The following is a 22,768-nucleotide window of genomic DNA, read 5'->3' on the forward strand; positions in this document are numbered from 1 at the left end:
AAAATACTTCTACAAAAAATTGCACGTTTGATTTTGAATTTGTTTGTCTGTAAAATGATATTTTTACCATTATGTATATATTATGTAAATGTATTCAAAAACATCTACTTTTTATTATTTGAATACAAAAACAATACTTGACTTATTGCACATGCCACAATTAATAATAATCATAATTATTATTAATAAATAAAAATTAACACAAGTATCTTCAAATTTAGGTTTATAATTTTATTAGTAAATTCCTACAGTGTCTAACAGCATTTTTGGAATACATGCTACAACAAATGCTAGAAACTTTCAATGATTCATGATAATTTCTTTTTTAAGTGTTAAACTGAAACAGTTCAACACATTTTGAGACTTGAAGGCTTGCCACAATTTTTGCAAAATATTCTAAGATTGTAACTGTCTTGGCAACCACACACAAAACGATGAAACAATGATTTTTGTATTGGTTCAAACTGAAAAATTTTAAAGATATAAATCACATTAGTCGTGTAAACATACATTTTTAGCTTTTGCTGTTTTCATATTTTGGGATGATAGTTTTTACAGCCTGTAAGGTGTTGTAAAAGTGATGTACTGATATTAGGTATAATATCACTAAATATAGTCAAGAAAAGTGTTACCAGGCAAGGGCTAGTTATTTGGGTGTTTTCTTTAAAGGAGAATTTAGAGATGGTTTAAGAGAGGGGAGACTGACTAAGGAGAGAATTAATATTAACATATACCTTTGTTAAACAGTTCAAATAGAAATCATAAACACTACTATAATTTCAACTCCTTAAAAGCTATAGTAGTATGACTATTATTTAAACTGTATAACAGAGTTATGTGTAAATACGTATTAATTGTCTATATGCAGTTCAGGGTTATAATAATTGAGGAAAAACAAGGAAAGAAGATAGTTGTATGGTACTTAGGGCCAATCAGACCCATTGATGCTGATACCCGTTGAATGTTTAACATAGTGGCTCCATCCCAAACAACAATACCATACCACAGGTGGGTTTTGAAGAGAGCGTGATATGCAGTCTTGGCTGTAGTTAAGTCGCTAATGGACATCATTCTACGCATCACAAATTATCCTGAACTTAGTTTATTGCAAAGAGAGTTAATATGGAGTGTCCATGATAAAGTGTCATCTATTATAATGCCAAGATACTTGGTTGAGGTAAATTCTTCAAGATCAGGGAGTAGCCCTACGGTCTTTCTGTCTCTCCCAAATATTAGTTGTTGACTTTTACTTTCGTTAGCTACTAAGTCATTGCTATGACAATACTACATTGCCATGCTTAGTGCTATGTAAAGCTGTATAAGGTAGTTATTTCTTTTCGCAAGGCAGTCTATATTAGTCTCACAGGTGAATTGTGAGATGGTTTATCAGATAAATGCTTGTCTAAATTAATTATTTTCAGCTTTTCTAATAGATAATCTTAAGCGTACATGGCTACACCTCCTTTAAGATGTGCTTCTCTGCAGTAGTAACTCTTCAAGGAGTATCCCATGAGCCTGATGTTTATGAGTTTTTCCTCCTTATAGCCATGTTCTGTAAGTATTACCAGGTGTGGTTTGAGATCGTCTAATAGAACATTGAGTCTGTCTATTTTATTTGACATTCTATCCATATTTTGATGTAAGATAGATAGTTAAAGACTTTTTACTTCGCTCTTCATTTTTAATGCTGAATTTATGGCAGTTCTGGTCTTGAAAGTTATTTTGTTTCTGGTCTTGCTGCCCTGAGGATTGTCTGAAAAATAATCAGGTGAGTGTTGGTTCCTGGTTGTTGTATGTGTAAGTAGAGGCTGAGTTCTGTTTTTTAGTCAGGGTTTGGCAGGTTCCCTCTGTTGAATTCAATTTCATGTTTAACTAGGTAAAAAGATCAAAAATGTGTTGGTTGCAAGTCAGAAGAACAGAGAGGTTGTTCCAGATTTGTTATGTTGTGATTAACAAAGTACTGCTCACAACCAGCATTGTCATGCAACAAAAATAGTCATTACCACTTTTCCTGGTTGTTTTCTTCTGATGGCATCTGGTAATTAGATACACAACATAAGAATTATGAGAAATTTGACTTTCACGAGCAGTGAAACAGGCCCCCATAATCAAAAACATCATCTTGAATGCATGTATGGCCTTCATGAAAACACATATGCCACGTCTGTCTTTTCCATAGGCTTTCATTAGCAACTCAAAAGATTACCTACAAATGCAGATTTCTCACGCAAAATGCCCAATATATTTGCATATTGTGTTATAAATGTAACATTTTAATTGGAAAAATAATTACACCACCTTAACCCATGAGGGGTCCCCTTGTTAGATGCCATCTAACAAAATAGTAGCTCTGAAGAAATTTTTTTAATTTTCTAATTTAGCCTCCTGAATCTTAGCAAGTGCCTCATAGACTATATAACACGTGTTTTCACTGTGGTTACGATATAATTCATTCATGCGTAGGCAGTGGTGGGGGGAGGGGTGGAAGCACGCGCCGCATACTCTGTTACTTGCCATCTCGACACGGGACCATTCACGTTGGCACATTAGTTAGGCGACATCTATACACGGGACTGATCGCTTTAGCGTTTTGTTTGCTTAGTTCGCGTTTCTTGTGAACAAAGTTTTTAGTCTTTTATTGTTATTTGAGTGTCTAAGTGAAACATTTTAGCGTAGAATTAATTTCAAGTGTCACTTAGTGTGGTGTTATGCAGTTTAGCATTGGAAAAATTCAAGATGTCTAAGATTCAAGACCATCTTATTCTTAGTTGGATTGAAGAGGATGAAGAGACTTTTCCTAATCTTGGTAGTGATAGTGAACATGATGCTCCTTCAGAGATTTCACTCCACGATACGAACACTGAACAGTCTGGTGAAAGTGACGGTGATCTAGAGGATGCAAATGTAAGCTTTACCCCTGTCACAACAAATCTGGATGCTCCATCAACGTCTGCTATGGAGATAGCGGTGCACGAACCTGTAGCTCATCCAGTAAGTGAGCCTGGACCTATCCAAGTGCAGAGTAGGAGACAACCTCCCGGTCCAGTGTATCTAGGTAAGGATACTTTCACAAAATGGTACGTTCATAAATCTGATGCTAGATGAACGAAAACTTCTTAACATAATATTATTAAAAAATTGCCAGGTGTAAAAGGCGCTGCTAAGAACAGTAGAACTATCTTTGATTCATGGAAACTTTTTTTCCCAGATCAAATGATTCAGAACATTGTCAACTTTACCAATGATGAGTTGGATGATATTTCCTCAAACTATGCTCACGGCAAACAAGATTGTCTTAATACTAATGTTGATGAATTGCTATCATTTTTGGGGGTTCTTTATATGTTAGGAGTAAAAAAAGGAAACCACATAAACACTAGTGAAATGTGGGTCAATGATGGAACTGCCCCTGACTTTTTCAAAGCAGTCATGTCTGAAAAAAGATTCCATCAGCTTGTAAGAGCAATCAGATTTGATGATAATAGAACCAGGGAGGAATGCAAAAAAATTGACAACTTGGCTGCATTTAGGGATGTATTCGAAACTTTTTTGTAAGGAACACTACACTCCAGGAGAGTACGTTACTATTGATGAGATGCTGGAGGCATTTCGGGGGAGATGTAAGTTCAGACAGTACCTGAGCAATAAACCAGACAAGTATGGTATAAAAATTTATGCAATGTCGGACGCTCGAACATTCTATGTGTTGAACATGGAAATTTATCCAAGCAAACAGCCCCCGGGCCCTTATGTGTATGACAACTCAGTAAGTAGCGTGGTTTTGAGACTAATGGAACACATTGACAGAATAGGAAGGAACATTACGATGGATAATTATTATACCTCTGTTCCCCTTGCCAATGAATTGTTCATGCATCATAGAACCACTATAGTAAGGACTATAAAAAAAATAAGCGAGAGATCCCAGAGTCATTTAAAGATGTCCACGGTAGACCAGTAGGCAGCAGCATGTTTGCTTTTGGCTGTGACCCGAATAGAGCCACATTAGTCTCTTATGTCCCGAAAAATGGGAAAAATGTTTTGATGTTGTTGACATTTCATGATGATGACTCTATTGATCCCGATTCTGAGGCTAACAAACCAGAGGTAATTACTTTTTATAACATGACCAAAGGTGGAATCGATGTTGTAGACAGAAAGAAAAAGGACTACTCTGTAAAACGTATTAGTAACAGGTGGTCTTTGACGATTTTTTGTGGACTCCTGAATCTGGCAACTATAAATGGTCAGATTATCTACAACCTGAATACAAAAGACACCATGCAGAGGAGGACTTTCATAACGAGCCTTGCGAGGGACCTAGTAAAACCGCATATTCTACATAGAGCTTCTATTCAGGCCCTCTCACTCCAATTGAGGACCAGCATCAGGGCTGTTGCCGGCGTAGAACTTCTTGAGCCAAACCCCCAACAAGGTAAGGATTGATCTTTTTTTACCAGTAATTAAAACTTCATACATTTAATATTTTGCCACTAAAAACACCTTGGTCTTAGAAAAAACCCTAATACTTCTTGATTGTGAACACAATCAATGTTTTGATGCGATCCTAGATATAAAAAAATATATATGTATATATATTTTTTCAGTTGTCAAGGGACGAAAACCAAAGTGCCACTACTGCCCTGTCAGGAAAACAGGTTTACTCCATACAAATGATCAGCTTGTGAAAGATCCGTATGCAAGGAACACACTGCCAAAACAAGCTATTGGTGCCACAACTGTGCAGCAGAAGGGAAGTAAATCTAAGTTTTTGTTTCTTGTATTAGTTTCCACATGCATTATTTTTACATGATAAATTTAATTTAGAATGTCTTAAGTAATAAAAAACATTTCCTTAGTAACTGAAAAAATTATTTCTGCATGTGTAATTAAATGGGGATATATTAATAAAATTTAAAAAATTACAATTTATAGTTAGTAATTATTTTTGTTATTATTTTTTTTTATTGCTTGACAGTTGTAAAATACTAATTAACTTATCAGGAAACAGGTACAAATTGCATTATAAGTGCAAGTTAAGATTTAAAAGCAATAGAGAGCAAATAGCAATAAAAAAAAAAAAACGCAATGTTAGTTGGCAGCTATACAGGTGACCTACTATGTAAGTGGAATACACGGGACTCACGGGTTAATCAAATCTACTAGCAGGTTTGGTGGGTTAGCTGAGAATGCCCAGCTCAGTTTGTGTTACCAGGAACACTGCAACCATCCGCAAGGAAAGTTTCTTTTTGTGAAACCCTCCCCTCAAATATAGCAAATTATTCCACAAACTTTCACTTTTAACTTATATAAAACTGTTACTATTAAGTACATGGAAGTGACTGTGACAAAGCTGTTTGTGCATTTCCAAACCTCTATATTAAACAGCATTTCAATCCCAGTTAACACTTTTTTTTAATTTTTAAAGAAAAGGACTCAATGCTAATAAATAGACAGCAGTTAACCAGAAAATAATCAAAATTTCTTTATTCTGTTATAACATTACAAACTAATAGAAACATTCTAAGATCTAAATAAAAGTAGAACTTACAGTATAAAAGTTTCATCAGTCTTAGAAACCACAAAGGCACTAACACTTGCATCACTGTGTCAACATCAACCATGGTAACTCAGCATATAATAGTAACAGATCACTCAACATTATTATTGAATAAATAACAAAGCTATTAATAAAATAGCAAACCATGCATTTACTACCAAACATTTTAACCTTTTGAGGTTTGATATTTATGTTTATTTTCAATTATTTTATTACTATTTTAGAAGAATGAAATTTTAAAATAAAACTTTTAAACGGTTTAAACCCAAAATGAAATCAAACATCTCTGTTGTACTGAAACTGAGATGTGAATTACGTTACTATGACTTGGTGTTTTAACTCATTTTGTAACATACCATAAATACAAACCCAATCTTTTTTATTGTAATAAATAACAATACTTCATTATAAATAATTATAAAATTACAAATGTCGTCTTAAATCATAACTAAAATGAATTTGTCTATTTTCTTCAAGTCATACTGTCTTTAAAAAACAGCTGATGTAGTTTTCTATAGCACCAAATATAACAAGTGTTAAAATTTTAGACTAGAATATAAATAATGTAAATAATATTTTAGAAGAATATATTATACTTTGTATACCTGTGAAAGCTTATGTAGTTAAATTGCAGGTTGTTACATTCAAACTTAATATTTGTTGATTAAGTAATTTGAGCCTGTCAGAGAAGCCCATACTGTCATATCAACCCTGGAACTGACCATAACTGTTGTACAAATGAATGAAGTATATTTATCATTTCATGAATGCTTTTAAGACAAGCTAAATTGGTCTTTAGGACAAGAAAGTGAACAGTAAATAACTCTATACAAGTAACTATACATATGTAGATGTAAACAGACATACAGATTGATAACTGACTGACATTGAAAATTGCTGTATGTGTGTGACAACTTGGTTGTAGCTTCTTTGATAATGTGACTCTTTTAATTGAAATTAAAATATTTTAGAGTATACATTATTTTAAAATATACAGGCACAATCATGTATGCCTTACTTACTGTAAATCATAGAAAAGCTCCAAAACTTCCCAAACTGTCAATAGTGCCTACAAAAATCTTTGCTCTACACATAATAAGATATATTTATCTGAATTCAAAAAATTAGGAAGAACCCAAGATTATCAGGATTATTTGGTTTCTATGTATGCAAATTAATATATTTAGCGATGAAATACTCATACTTATATGTATGAAAATAAAGACCAAATATAAGATCTACAAAAATTGTAATTTTTCATCATTATACTATCAATAATACAGATCAAGGATTCTAAACATATAGTAATTTCCACATCCACTCCAATAGACCACAGAATTATGATACAAAATATTAAAGGCCAAAATTTATAGTTTTTTAGCTAAACATTTAGCTATACATTGCTATCTGCATGATGAATTTTTCATAATTAGGTCATGTCTCTTGCCTAATAGACTCACTACACTTTTGACATGGACAAGACAAAAAGAAAAAAATCATAAATATAACACAAATTTTAATAATATAAGAATTTATGTTCCAGTATGTGCATTGCAATGCCCTGAAAAATAATGAACAGGCCAGTTCCAGTGTTAGGAAATTTTGATTTACTACTGTTCACTCACACATGCAAAATATAGGTACATTATTCAATATTTAAACTGATAATTATTCATTTTCTAGTCTTAGTATATAAATAATGTTTATATAATGAATCTAACTCTCTGACTACAATCTTGCTACAAATCAGCTTACAAACAGTGTTAACCAAACGTTTGATTGTGCTTAATGACATCATAGGATATAAATCTATAGAAACTATGCTAAACTAAATGCTATTCAGATGCATTTTCATAAGTTTAGCATTATGTTTTCACATGTTAAATTAATGATCAATATTTATTATAAATGTTGATAATTCTATGAAATTGGAAGGCTCAGATAAACTTAATTTGTTTTGCTGACTTTATTCTCTGAATTACAATTAACTACATACATCAAAAGAAATACGTTCTACAAAATACCAAAATAGCATTTGCTTGAGGTCCTTTAGGGTTTATGGATTTAAATTTATTAAATTATATCACAAGAGTCAGCAAATAAAGAAAGTACACAAGCCCAGAGACTTATGTCATGTTATTATCTGTAAGCTTAAATTAACAAAACCAAAGTTAAATACCTTATTTCACACAATTACTTTAATTTATTTGCATTTTATTCTAATTCAACATTATAACTTTGTAAGTTATTAAAAAACATTAACTCACTTTCCATTAAATTCTCTATTTTAAAAACAATCAGACAAATGCTAGATCTGCAAATCATGTTAGAATCGGAATCAGTTATAACAATTTAATACTGAGTTATGAATATGGTTTCTTATGTTCTTTAAAACCAAAGTTTCACTACTAAAATGCAATGGATTAAAAATTTTTTATTAAGTTATTTGGAATTTTTTTCATGAGTCATATTCTGCCATGAGGATACAAATCCCAAAACATTTTTAGCACAATTGAACGTTGACTCTAATATAAATATTAAATTCCCAAAAAAACAGGTATTTGACTTTGATATTTTAAAGGATAACCTACTGGTAAAATGTACAAGTTTTTACATATTAAAAATAAACAGCATTTTTACAGCCACAATAATTTACTGACTAGTTATAAATACAAAACTTAAGATCAAATTAACACGGAAGTTTTGCTTGGAATGAATGACAATTTTGAGCAAGAACAGCAATAGTCTAACTACCTTTTAAACTGACAAGTGAGTACTATATATTAAACAATAAATAATTTTTGTACTTTCTTGGTTTAATTATCTAGAAAGATTTTAGTCTTGTTGCAAAAACTCATTAATTTAATCACAGTTGATTGCTTTTTAACTGTAAACATTATTATTACAAATATTTTTCTGAGATATATAAGTATGATTATTTGAACAAAAGTGATTGCAATTTTTGTGTGTTTATTAGAAATAAAAATGTCCAGTAATAATAGATTAACTGGAAATGTACAGGTAAAACTGATATGTTCTTAGTTACAATTAGAGGGTGCAATCTGGGCCCTTTAAACCAATCATGATGATACTTTACTTTTATTATTATTTTTAGTGAGACAATGTCATAATTTAAAATAAAAACTAAGTTTCAAACCCCAGTTCAAAAAGAACGTTTTAAAGATGTTCTTTTCTATAAAAAAAAAAACAAGAAACAGTTATATCAATTAAGGTTTATTTTTAATTTCATACAATACATAATTTGATATGTTAAACATAGAACATAATGTTTTTATTGTAATTTTAGCAAAGTTATGTAATATTCAGCCATCACATTTGATGTTACTTGGACAACCAGGGCAGACACAGAACAATAACATTTTTAACAGATAATTCTAAATTATTTTAGAATATTTTAGGAGGAAGGATATACCTGTAACAACTTTTAAACTGCAATATTTGCTAATTATTGCAAATAATTAATACCAGTCAGTTTTACAATAGTGTGTTTCTGTGAGAAAAATACAAAATGTATTCTCAAAAGTACAATATAATTCCTGGAAATGAAACATTTAAGTATTGCTAACAATATAGACAAATAGTGTTTTGCATCCTAACATTCAATCAAACATTTTAGATTTATTACAATACTTTTATATTAAGAATAAAAAAATCCAATTTCTTAAATGTAATTTTACATGAGATAGATGGGATTTCTACACAAAACATTAAATGGGGATGCAGTGAATTTGTTCATAATTAAAATTGCAACTGTGTTTCACAGTTTAAAAAAATGTTTAAACCCAGTCTTGAACCAACAAATTGCATCATATTTATTTTAAACAATTTCATAAGCTTTAATGTAAATGAATATATTATATTTAATCCTGTAATAAAACCGATGTTACTATAATTATATAACAATTAATTTGTGACCTGGAAACACCAAATTGTATTAAAAATGTGTATTAAAATATTATTTTGTGATCTGATCAAAATATGTATTAATAGAAAACTAATTTAAACCATAATAGAAACTAAAATTTAAAACACAAAAATAAAGTCTTATTATAATTCTTAAAGCTTGTCTTAAATAATAACAAACAAAAATCTTTTACATTTCTTTGAACATTATGTTTATGAACAAAACTATAACTAAAACATACTCGAGGTACATTCAATAATTACACTCTACAACTTTAAAAGAAAATACTTACAGATATTGTCAAATACTTAAACAACATTAAAAACAAGTGTTTACAAGTGGATATCTTACATATATATGTAGCCAATTGTAGCTAAAGCAAAAATAAAGCTGTACATACTGCGGCAAACAAACCACCTTCAATGTTTCACATGAATAAAATTAAAATAATTCCTATCATATCTATTACCACAGATTAGAATACATAATAAGAGTAAAATTTATTTAGGCACAGAGACGCCTAGAATTCCTCAATTGCCATCAAATTTTTAATTACACAATGACAATTTAATATTACAACAAAATGTACAAATGCACAAAAAAATAGACCTCTGCTAATTCAGTGCCTGATAGTCTAGCACATTTTTATGTCTGTAGCACTCTGTAATATTATGTAAATTATTGCTGTTACGCTAATTACTAGGAGTTGTGAACTGTACAGTAATTTTTTAATTTTAATTCTTTCTATATGTCTATCTATTTTCAACAATAAAAAATAGTTTTTGGAAATATCGAATCACAATCATGAAATCAATTGAAGGATATAATAGCATTTCTAATTCTATGGAAAACTGTCCTTAATTTGTAGAATCAACAACCATTTCAGGCTCATTTAACACACAAGAATTCTAAAGCAATTTGACAGTTTATAAAATCACTTCAGACGCCAAGTTTCAATCTCTAAGCTAAACATGATCACAACTGCATGTACTACTAAATGGCTTAGTCGGAAATCCATAACTGAGGTATCAAACTACCAGTTACATCAACATTATGACACAATTACTTGTATAATTGAAGATCTGCTAATTTATCAAATAAAATCATGTATAATTATAGTTTTGATAATTATTTTCACAATTGCATACACATAACCTTATCAATAATATCATGATTGGTAAGGCAATAACTGGAGACAGTTTATTTTTATTGTACTCTCTGCCAGCCTTTGTTTATCTGAAGTTATCATTTACAGTTATCATTATATTATACATATACAGTAGTTTACAACTACTGTATAATTTATCCAGTGAGATATTTAAGTGAAGTTCAAATCACTTTTACAGTCGTAGAGATGAAGAAGCAATAGTTCACACCAGTAATGTAGACAGACGTTCATCCTATTTTGAATTAAGATGGAATTATTTTTAAGTATTAATATATATATATATATATATATATATATATATATATATATATATATTAATAGATCATTGATACACAAAATTAAAAAATGAACTTTAAAAATCCAAAGTAACAGTGGATAAACTTGGAACAGCCCCAACCAGGTATAAAACAAGTACTAACAATTGCTGTTATTTTTTATTTCAGTGGTAGATTCCAGGAACCGAATTTTGCTGAACCACTACAAACTGAGACAACACAGAAACACACCTTACTTATGTTTGAATGATTGCTCTTGATTTTGTGTTATTTGTGTTTTTAAAGTCTTGAATGTGCTGAATTAGCAGAAGCCTACTCGACTTTGACTATTATAATTAGGAAAAAGTCAATACTAAAAACCCCTTTACCATTCTTTTGAAATACACAACACATTTCAATCCAATCTGGTGGTATCTATCAAACTTCAATTACATTGTAGGTTGTGTTTTTTTACTCAGACTTTAATAATTTATAAGTGTAATTACATATTAAGTGACATCGTGAAAAACATTACTTCATCATAAACATAACACTACAATACAATAAGAAGGGAGGATATTTTATGTCAGGCATCATACAAAATGCTTTAAACTCTAAAGCATTTAAATATAGTAACGGATACAGAAATAAAGTAACCTGAGTCAGCGATAAGACATAGTGAATGAACATCAGTTTATATTCAGAGCTTAAGGTAAGATGCAAGGTACTGCTTTAGTACTATTACTTAAATCCAGGACTGGATAACACTTGAAACCCTTCTTCCACTGCTACATCTTCCTACATTTTTCAAGTATTTTATGATTAAAACTTCTACTTCAATGGAAACATGAGTGTTGAGATATCTCCACAAAAGTTGTTAACAAGGATTTTTTATAAAATGCATTTAACTTACATCTCAAGGTATCTAGTATGGAGCATATCTTGACGACTTGAAGGCAGGTCGGGTTGCCATTCTCTGCATCATGGCTTGAGCCAATATGCTGGAAGCTTGAAACCTTGACTCTTCTACAAACCTCTGGTCATTTTGGAACCTTTGTTCATTAGTAAACCTCAGCTCATTAATAAACCTTTGTTCACTGGAAAATCTTTGGTCATTGGCAAATCTTTGTTCATTCCCGAATCTCTGCCCGTTCTGGAACATCTGTCCCTCAGACCACTGATCTTCACTCCAATTGGGGGGCTGAAAATTGTTGGCCCAAGGATTGATGTAGGTCCCAGAGCCATGAATGGGAGGTGGTGTGTTTGATCGTACTCTTTGCCAGCCCCTTTGTTTATCTGAAAGGTAACATTATTTATTAACATGATATTTCTGGGAGTTTACAACTATAATTTATTCTGTAAGAACTGTTAGTGTACCACTATTCATTTCATATTGCCAATCAGCTATCACTCTCTAATAGATACTGGAGACTCGTGGCAAAACATAATCCTAAATATAAAAAATACGAACTGCAGCAAAATATTTTTTACAAAACTACAATAATTTGCTTAACCCCTTCAACGCGTTTTGCCGTACTAGGTACGTCATGACACTTTTCACTTGAGATCGCGTTTTGCCGTACTGAGTACGTCATGGAGTAGTCGGTTATTTTTTGTAGCTGTAACAGGCAACTATCGAATGTTTTATATGAAAAATGTATACCAATCGAAAGGAGAAGATTCAAACTTTCGATTAATTGAGTCGATATCTCGAAAAATCGATCTTTAGAAAAAATATCTGAGAAATCAGCTGCATTCAAGACGACGTCATTGCCGTGCAGCCGATCGTTTGTCGGCTTACGTTTGTTGTTGTTTACAGTCATTGTTAGTGTGATGGTTATGTTCTACTGACATATTTTTTGTGTGTTTTTATGTTCCTTTGTTTAGTTATTATTATTAGTTATGCTTATTATTAGTTTTACAAGCTAACTATATTGTTTTTGAAGAAGGAAATCCCGTTTTGACAGGAACAATTTTGTTGTGTTTTATAAACATGAGTTGGGAATGGTTTGTAGGTTAGCTAGCTTTTAGGGAATTTATTTTAAAACTGTTATCGTTTTTGTAAAATGTTTTTAAAATCAAATTGAAAATGAGTAATCTTGAAGGACACCTAGTGGAAAGAGACAGTGAAATTGACAGACTTTTGAACCTTGAATCAGATGAAGATTTCGACGACGATGGATATGACAATGACTTTGCTCAAGCTGAGTTTGAAGTATTAGACTTTGGACAAAATAGTGATGATGATATTGAAAATAGGCTAGGTGAAAACATTGTAGTACAAAATGAGTTCAATGTTGTTGAAAGAGGAGGAGGTGATGCAGAACTAAATGTAGGCCTAGGCCTACCTGGTTTTTCTTCTGGTTCTGAAATTGGTTTGGGAACACTTGTTCAACTATAATCCTGTAAGGGAGGAGTTTGTTGTGGATTCTGGTCCAAAAATCAACCCAGTAAGTATTTTGGACACTTTTTCTTTTCTTTTTCGATGACAAATTAGTTGACAATATTGTATTGGAGACCAACAAATATGCTGATGCTGAAATGGCCAAACAAGGCATGATTTTTAGGCAACATTCTAGGTTATGGAAATGGACCCCCTTGCACAAAAAATGAAATTTAATGTTTTCCTTGCTCTCTACATGAATATGAGTCTTGTAGTGAAACCTTCAATTAGGTCATACTACTCTAAGAACCCGATATTGGACTCTAATTTATTTTTCATCTGTCCATGTCTTGTGACCGCTTTGAGCTTTTGTCTAAGTTTTTGCATTTTAGTGATTCAGGTAATAAGGGAATTAGTAAAATTTCCCCAATAATCTCACATCTGAACAAACAATTTCAAGAGGCCTACACACCATCACAAAACATATCAATAGATGAATCCCTACTTTTATGGAAAGGACGCTTATCGTTCAAGCAGTACATCCCGCTAAAAGCGGCCAAGTTTGGGGTCAAAACCTATGAGTTGTGTGAATCTAAAACAGGCTATACATGGAATCTTATGCTATAATACTGGCTCAGGTATGGTTTTTGGAGTCTCCTATTGTCCCCAATAATTGTAAAAAAAAACCATAGCTATTGTTCTATGCCTAGCTGAAAAATTACTGGACAAAGGCTACACATTATGGATGGATAACTTTTACAATGACCCAGAACTAGCAAAATTTTTGAAAGAAAGAAAAACAGACTGTGTTGGAACATTGCGACTGAACAGAAAAACAGTTCCAACTGAAATAAAAAAGCAGAAACTGTCTAAGGGAGAGTTGTGTGTAATGCACTCAGATCATGTTACCATTACAAAGTGGTGTGACAAGCGGGTTGTAAGTATGATCTCAACCTACCACAAATTAGAGATGGTACCATGCAAAACCAAACAAAATGAAGAAAATACTAAAAACCACTTTGTGTAGTTGAGTATAATAACAACATGGGTGGGGTAGACATGAGAGATCAACTTCTGCAAAGCTATCTGATGGAACGAAAAAGGGGTACAAAGTGGTATATAAAGGTTTTCAAAGCGATTATTGAATGTCCACTGTTTTGAATTGCTATGTAATCTGGAAAGTAACAAATCCCAATTCAGAGCACTTAAACTTTAGATTGACATTAGTAAAAGAACTGCTAGAGAAGTTTCAAGTTGGTGTACCAAGAAAAACTTCTGGAAGACCTTCAACTGAACCACCACTAAGGCGCCCTTACTGAACGTCACTTCATCGACAGAATACCTGCTATTGGAAGAAAAGCAAAACCCCAAAAAAGATGTGTTGTGTGTTACAAGCATGGACAGAGGAAAGACACTGTGTTTTGGTGCCCTGATTGTGAAGCAGGACTTTGTGTTGGAGAATGTTTTAAAAACTACCACACAAAATCAGACTTCTAATGTAAGTTATTCAGTTTGAATCATTGTAAACTTAATAAACTAATCTAAATTAGGTTAATTTTGTTTAATTTAATTTGGCTAATTTTAAACACTAAAAACATAGAAGTATAATAAAATAATTATAAACTTGGGTAATTTACTTATATTATTTATAAAACACAAAATCTCTAAAAATCCACCAGAAAAATCAACGCAGGAGGGGGTATGACCATGAAAAAAAAATAACGCGTGAAGGGTTAATTGGTTAACAGATTTTAGCGATTGGTAATTCTGTAATGCCGATCAACTATCATCTGTGAATACATGTACTCCGATCTTCTTTAAATAAGGCATTAATTGTTTTGATATATTTTTAGGGTATTGTCTTGACTTTATTATTTTGTAACAAATTACTTAGAAGAATAACCACATTATCTTACTCTGACTCCACTTCCCCCTTCCCCTGTTTGACTTAACCCTGGCAGGACGACTAGGTGGTGTATTCACTGGTTTCTGCTGAGCTCGCTGCTGCCGACTATACTGTCCATTCTTCCTCTCTTGGCCTCGTTTCTTGGCAGGGCCTTGCGTCTTGCCCTCAGTGCTTTTCTTGGCCTTGTCCGAGAGCACTTGTGGAGACACGAGCTGGGGAGTGGGTGAGCTCGGCTGCTTGGACATCTGGGCCTTAGCCTTCTCCAGGAGAATTGTCTCTACCCGATTGGGCAGCGGAAAATCCCAACTCAGTGCTGAAAAAAAGGTATGATTAAAGAAGTTTGTTGTTTTAACAGATGGAACTATATACCAAATTATGTCATATCAGATAGGCTAATAACAAATACAAAATCTATAATTTAAACAGTTATATAAAATACATTGTCAGTATGGCTGTGCCACTTGAGACAATGTTGCACCATAATGCCCAGGAACTTCATATGAGTTACTGCTACCAGTGTCTAATGCAAACTCATTTATACAAGATAAACTAATAGCTATGTCTTGAGTTTCACTTATTCATACAAAGCTGGTTTTCCATATACTAATCTTCGATGATGTCAGTTCTAATTTTGAGGTCACACCTAATCAGATCATCATTAATACTGTTCTCTATTAGGCCATGAACATCAGCAAAAATTAATGTATTAAAACTGTCATGGCTGAAGATACTTTCCAGCAGATCATTTACGTAGAGTATTAACAGAATGCGATCCATAATTGAGCTTTGAGGGACCCTATATTTAACTAATAAGAGACAAGATAAAGAACCATTTCCAAGAACAGATTGATATCTATCTGTAAGATTTGAGTTAATACATTGTACAGACATATTATCAAGACATAAAAAGGCAACTTTTTAATCAAAATGCTATGGTTTACTGTGTCATGGGCTAAATACGAGATAGGCTATGTTCAAAAAATAATGGGAATTTTTATTGTTTAAAAAATATTTATTTGTTCATATATCTACATTAATGTTGTAATTCTCAAAATAGACTTCATTAGATATTACCCACTTGTGCCAGTGCTTATTCCAATCCTCGAAACACTTCTCAAACTTAATCTTTGAGATAGCCTTTAACTCTTTCAGCAATGCACTTTTAAACAACATCTATGTTTGTAAAACGACAGCCCTTTAAGGTTTTTTTTAAATTTGGAAATAAAAAGAGTCATACAGAGCAATGTCTAAAAAATATGGAGAGTGGGACATTGTTACAGTACCGTTTTTGGACAAAAATTCAAGAACAATTGTACTGAATTCAATTCATTTACCTCTTCTTGATAATCAAAAGCAGAGTTCCAATTTAACTATTGATAAAAAATTTAATCCATTCAGGACTTAAGAAAATTATTGTTTATTAGATCCCAGGAATATTTTCTATAGTTTAAAATAAAAAAAAACAAGTGAACTTTGGTCAAAAAAAACTTTATGGCATTATATGAACTTATTATAAGTTAATACTCTTATTGTTGAAAGAAGATAAAGTTTTTTTAATCTACACATATTAACACTACACAAGAAAGTGACGGCCTAGCCAGCGAATAATGATTACTTCACTATCAATTCTGTCATTTTTCTTATTATGAGGCATTCCATGGTTATCAATTCTTCTAATTCTCTTTAATTTTTCTCTCTCCTATTTCGAAAACATTTTCAATTCTATGTAATGGAAAATCTGACATCAACATATCCTAAACACCTAACAACCTTTGGGATTGGCATTAAATTCATATGATTGCCTTCTCAGATCGCCTAGTCACAACGATTGCCATGGCTGTTCTCTGCATCAGGTCAGGATTATTTTTTATCAGAGTCTCAGTGTTACTGTAGCTGCTATAGTGTATTGTATCAACGCATTAAAATACTAGTGTATTTGGTGGGGGATGAAGCACCAAATATGGAAATGAGTTTATATTCTGTTAATACTAGAAAACTACTTGAGACTGTATTTTTATTCTGCAAATATAAACAGATCAACCTATAACTTACATTACATAGTACTTAGTTCATTAAAAAGCAAATAATAAATAACCATTTGATGCAGTTCCAACCATGAAGCTAATAAACTTTGTCAATTATTGGAGAATTTAATTTACATGTTATTTAAAAGGCCGAAGGTCAAGGACTGCCGTTTAAACCCGAGTAAGAGTAACATACATGGTTATGCAAGTGCCAAATAGTGACGCAGAACACAGCCGATCCCATGCATGGCCCGGCGAGCCATCTGAACTGAATGAGAGATAAGTTTTGGCCACATCAGTGGCCTCCCGATCGCAAAGTGTTACTGTTAAATAAAACAAACATTTTTATTTTGAAATAATTCTTACTATTATTTTTATTAAAAGAGGTAAAATATTAACATTTATTAATTAAAAAAACCTAAACGTTTTAAATATTAAAACCAAAAAGTATTCTAAAATGTTTTTGTCTATGATCAACATGAAGTAATTTACATCTTTTAAAAAAATTTATCTTAACAAATTAATCTAAACAACAGAGGATCAACATCTGTTACAGTTGAAATAGAATGGCAAGTGCGGAGTCGGCCTAATATTGAGGAGCTTGTGCACCTTTATTGCAAATATTTACCTGGTTAGGTTGTGCTTCCCTGACATTTGAGTAGAGAAACAAAATATGAGAAAACCAACTCCAAAAGTACAATTTAATATTAAAATATAAAGAGAGATGAACAATACCTAAATGGGTGAGCAGAAGGTTGGTAAGCAGGCGAACTGCAACAGGAAAGTAGTGAATTCCATCTTTTACCCTCCTAGAACATATTTTACAATTTCTTTATATCTGATATATGAGACATATCCAGTAAGTAGTATTTAGTATATTGTAAGTAAGTAAAATAAATTCCCACTACAACACTACTTTTCTATGTCACAGTTACCACCATTTATTTTTGGAGTATATATCTCAACTGATGAAACATTGTTATAATTTTCATACATTTCAGGGAATGTATCAAACATTTTAAAGATCATATGTGGTCAGGAGTTCCCTACTCTGGGCTGTAAGGAGGGTAATTTATTGTTTTCAACCATATGGTCTAATTTAAACTTGGCTTGAATTAAAATACAAGTTTAGTGGACACACATAAAGAAGCTAACAATCCCATGATCGTACATCACATACTTGTTTTACCTTTATTAAATCGGCACTCTATTATGTAATGATTCCATTACTTATCACAATAAGTTTTGTGAATTTGTTTTTACATTTATTACCACCAAAAATTGGATAACTAATAATACTTTACTATCAGTATAAAACCTTAATGGACTTAAATCATTATAAATGATGAAAACAAGTAATAAATGTAATATCCGTGGTAGGCATGAGGAAAAATAAATTTGATAATAAGGGAAAACAAAAACTAATTTAACTTATATTATGTCACCTGAATTTAAGAAAATGGTACTTAAACTTATGTAAGCCATATACTTTTATAAAACATTTAGATATAGTAAGATATATTATGTTTGTATTTCCAATTTATTACAGTTGGAATTAAAACATTACAACACATTTTAAACTTTGTCTTACAAAATAAATTACAATATACATGTTACTATAGTATTTGACCTCCTTATAAAATAATAAGAAAGGTCATATTGCTACCAATATTTGTGACCTTGTGTCATCGCGATCTGAAGAAGACACCTTTCCAGAAGACTACTTATCTACCGTAGATTCGCCACTAGATTTCCTCTACCCAAACCTAACCAGCTTTGATGAGAATATTATAAACTAAAAATTTTTATATGATTCCGAATGTTCCCTAACTATAAATCTTGGGCCTATAGACGATCTACACACACTGATACCCGGCCTTCTCTACACGATAGCTGCACAATGACTCTGACACAACATTCGCCTAGAGTTGGTAGGAATATGCCAACCAGAACCTGTCCTGGAGTATTCCAGAGTTGGAGGCTTCCATTGTAAAAATTAATTAATCAGCTCAGTTAACTATCGTGTTCGTGTCTACTGATAGCTTACGTGCCAATTTCAAACCTATTGTGGCAATCACCGCAATATATGCTCAGTTATTTTATAGCAAAACCTCATATAACATTATTCTTGTAATGGTATTTAATATGTAATGCTCTCTGTAAAGATTCCCTTAATTAAAATTTGGTATAACTTCCATAGTACACTAAGCACAATAGGAAAAACCAGAGAGGTAGGTACGTGGTGGTAAACAAAACTGTTTATTATAGTTATGTTATACTCATCTTGCACTGAATATATCAATAAGTAATATGTACAGTAGTTCATGGCTCTCCAATGGCGAGTTTAGGTATCAAATATGAAGCATTAAGAATGAGTTAGTTGCATATAGTATCAAACAATTTCTGGCCTAGAATTGTAACATATTGAGGAAGGATTCACTGAAGAAGAAGTTTCTCATCCTATGGTTGAGAGAACTTTTAATGAAGGTATCATGCCGCTTGAAATTTTACCCATTAATGTTGACTGATAGTTATAGACAATTGTTTTGTTTAATAATCACTGTTTTTATTTTGTCTTTGTTTTCAATTCATGTTTTGTCTAAGCGTTGTCAACACTATGTTACACACATCACAATTTTTTATAACAAGCTGTTGTAATTAGCAATGGCAATCATGTATCTAGACATGTTTATTCTCACTTCTTTTTGTGCAGTAGATATTAGTTTTACATATTTTGGGAAACAAAGAAAATAAATGTTGAAATTTTCATAAATATGGTAATTCTTAGAAAACATACAGAAGCCTTCAAAGCGAAATCCTAAGTTTAAAGGTAATAGAATAAATAAGTTAATTAACTGTCCATATGCACAATTATCTTGAACATGTTGAAAATTTTAATCTATTGTGAAAGTGGAAAAGCACATACTCCAATGGTCATCTTTGATTTTTGTATGATCTTCACAAAATTGCTTTTGTGATTTATATATTGTGATTTTTTTAAAGATATGTGTTCCATGTGCTTTTTGGAGAACATTCTCACATGCTATTTCTTAAGCAAAATGCACTATCTGAAATTGGCCACTACAGTAGTAAAAAAACAATATTTCAAAATCCAGTAAACAAACACATATATCTTCAAAATTTTTTTTTAATAATTAGAAAAAAGATTTGCAGCATTCCAACACCAGCAGTAAAAGAATTCCGAAACGGTCTGTTTTAACCAGCAATGCTGCCAACTTAGAAGAAGAATTTCTCTTTCAGAGAAACACTGTTTAAATATCTTTAAATATACTCAATTAGTGAAGCCTAGCAGTATAAAACACTCCCACAATACTAGGAATAAAAATGCTGCATCTATTAATTTTAATAGATTAAGCAAAACTCTTGAGAGCCATTCTGTTATTGCACTGAGGGTGTACAACCATTTGTTACCGTTAGTCCTAAAGTACAATATAAAAATATTTTTGAATAAATATTACTAGTTCTTCAGATTAAAAAATTTTATTTTAAATTCCCCAATGCCACTGGCTGTATTTGAGTATTGTGGTTTATGTTTGCATAACTTAAGATATAATTAATCTAAGTTTTATAACTGACGACAATATTTATAATGAAAGCTGTAATGAGACTTTATCAATGATCTTTATATTATGGCAATAAAACATGTTGATTGATTGATATGAATAACACTTGCAGGAACTATTTGACTTAATGTCATGTTGATGTTTTGTAAGAATTAAATATGCAAGTGAGTGGCATGTATATGACTTTGTATATGTGAGCAAGAGTTGAGTAATGACGTGATCTAATTGGATTAAAAAACTATTGTATCTTGTACTATTTTTTTTTTTTTTTCAATGTAAAAGGGAATTCCTGATGGTGATCCAAGATCACAATAATATGAGAATAAAGATTACTTGTCTAATAAAACAGAGAACTCAGCTCAAAACAACAAATAACTAGAGCAGACATTAACCTGTGAATTTGCATGCGCATGTAGAAATGATTGTCAAGAACATCAAAGCCATGATTCCCCATCACATGGCGAGCAAACTGGTTCGCCTCCATCACATCAAATCGGAGAGTATAACCGAGAAAGTTTATCTGGAAAAAATAACTAGTGAGATAAATATGTGTAGACAAAATGTTAACTATATAAAAAGCAACAAACTATTTTGTTTTTATATAGTAAAAGTACTAAACAAAAAAGTAATTGTATTTAAGAATTAATTCACAACCACAATTCGGGTTTTCCATTTTACCCCATTTCAGTAATTATACTGCCCAATTCCAGTGTAACAACATTCGCTTCAGAGATCTTTTGTTCTTTTTATGTTAATACATATTACTGTATTTACACATTATTAGATCACTTATATTATTACTGTTATGCTCTTTTAAAAAATCCTAGATATTTGTGCATGATATAATAATTTTCATTATTTCATTATTTAATTCATTATTTTATAAACAAATTATCACCATACAACCAGAAAAATTACTTTAGGGGTGGTTACAGGACTTAGACTTGATGGAATGTCTAGTAAAAAGGGAAGATTGAGAGCAGAAAAGAGTCTATAACCTCAACAACCACAGCTTCCTTGTGAATTACATCAGGAGTGGCAATGTTGCACAGTTATAGAAATCATTTTAGGGAAATTATAGCCAGGAGGATGAATCTGGTCATCCTAATTGATCTGTAATAAATTTGGATAGAAGTCAGACATATACTTCTCTCATACATAGATTGTTCAACCAGACAAACGAACAATATTTGCAGAAAATTATACTTGGGATAAAACTAATGTACACAAGAAATTTCATTTCACTCTAACATGAGATAATCTATTTCTTATCATCTCTACTCTGCACCTACACCAATATGTTACATTGTAGAGCATATCATCAAAAATTATGTTAAGTTTAAATTTAATTATCTTCTTACTAAAGTGGAAATTGGCTATTTCAGATTTTTTTTTTTTTTACTGTGTACCACACCAATATTGGAGTGCATAATACCATCACACACAATGTTATGTTTTAAGTTAATTATCTTCTTACTAAAGTTGGCTACTTCTGATTTAAATGAGGTGGGTTTGTGTTTCCAATTTAAGCAGTAGTTTCTGAGGGCACTAAAAAGTATAAGGCTAGATCCTGTAAAATGTTCCTATGCTATGAGAAAATGAGAGTGTCCATCAGCAGTTATGAACTTCCTAGAACTGTTTTGCTGGAATATCACAATATCTAAATAATACGGGTGCAAGTATCCATATAAATATAGAACAAATTTGTGGTTCAAACAAACTTTTAGGAAAATGTACTATGAAACTGCCTGAAACTGTTTTTATTTCCGCCAAAATAAATTTATCAAACACTTACTTATCATTGAGTTTAAGAGCCATATAAAAGAGTAAAAGGGAAAAATACGTAAAGATGAAAGTTTCATGTCATATCCAGTTTCAATCTCAGAACTGGTTCACAATCAGTGCAATTTGCCTGAATCCATCTTACTTAAGAGGCACAGTTGAATTAAGAAAGGAGGAAATAT

At 31.7% G+C, this 22,768-nt stretch overlaps 1 protein-coding gene across 2 annotated transcripts in view; it reads right to left on the bottom strand.

Annotated features, from left to right (window-relative positions):
* Positions 1–9,557: 9,557 nt before the first annotated feature.
* The window catches only part of LOC124371069 (PC-esterase domain-containing protein 1A-like), a 43,614-nt gene continuing 30,403 nt past the window's right edge, over positions 9,558–22,768 (bottom strand). Inside the window, exons 6-10 of one of the 2 annotated variants that reach the window (XM_046829390.1) lie at positions 21,197–21,324; positions 17,956–18,029; positions 15,207–15,509; positions 11,821–12,203; positions 9,558–10,885 (exon numbers count right to left, since the gene is read on the bottom strand). In XM_046829390.1, the coding sequence (XP_046685346.1) occupies positions 11,833–12,203; positions 15,207–15,509; positions 17,956–18,029; positions 21,197–21,324 (876 nt within the window). In that variant the 3' untranslated portion in view covers positions 9,558–10,885; positions 11,821–11,832. Of the gene's footprint in view, positions 10,886–10,948; positions 12,204–15,206; positions 15,510–17,955; positions 18,030–21,196; positions 21,325–22,768 lie in introns of those variants that run through there. The other variant, XM_046829384.1, reaches the window with a different exon arrangement.

Source organism: Homalodisca vitripennis, chromosome 1 (assembly GCF_021130785.1).
Source record: "Homalodisca vitripennis isolate AUS2020 chromosome 1, UT_GWSS_2.1, whole genome shotgun sequence".
In the NCBI taxonomy this organism is placed as follows: domain Eukaryota; kingdom Metazoa; phylum Arthropoda; class Insecta; order Hemiptera; family Cicadellidae; genus Homalodisca; species Homalodisca vitripennis.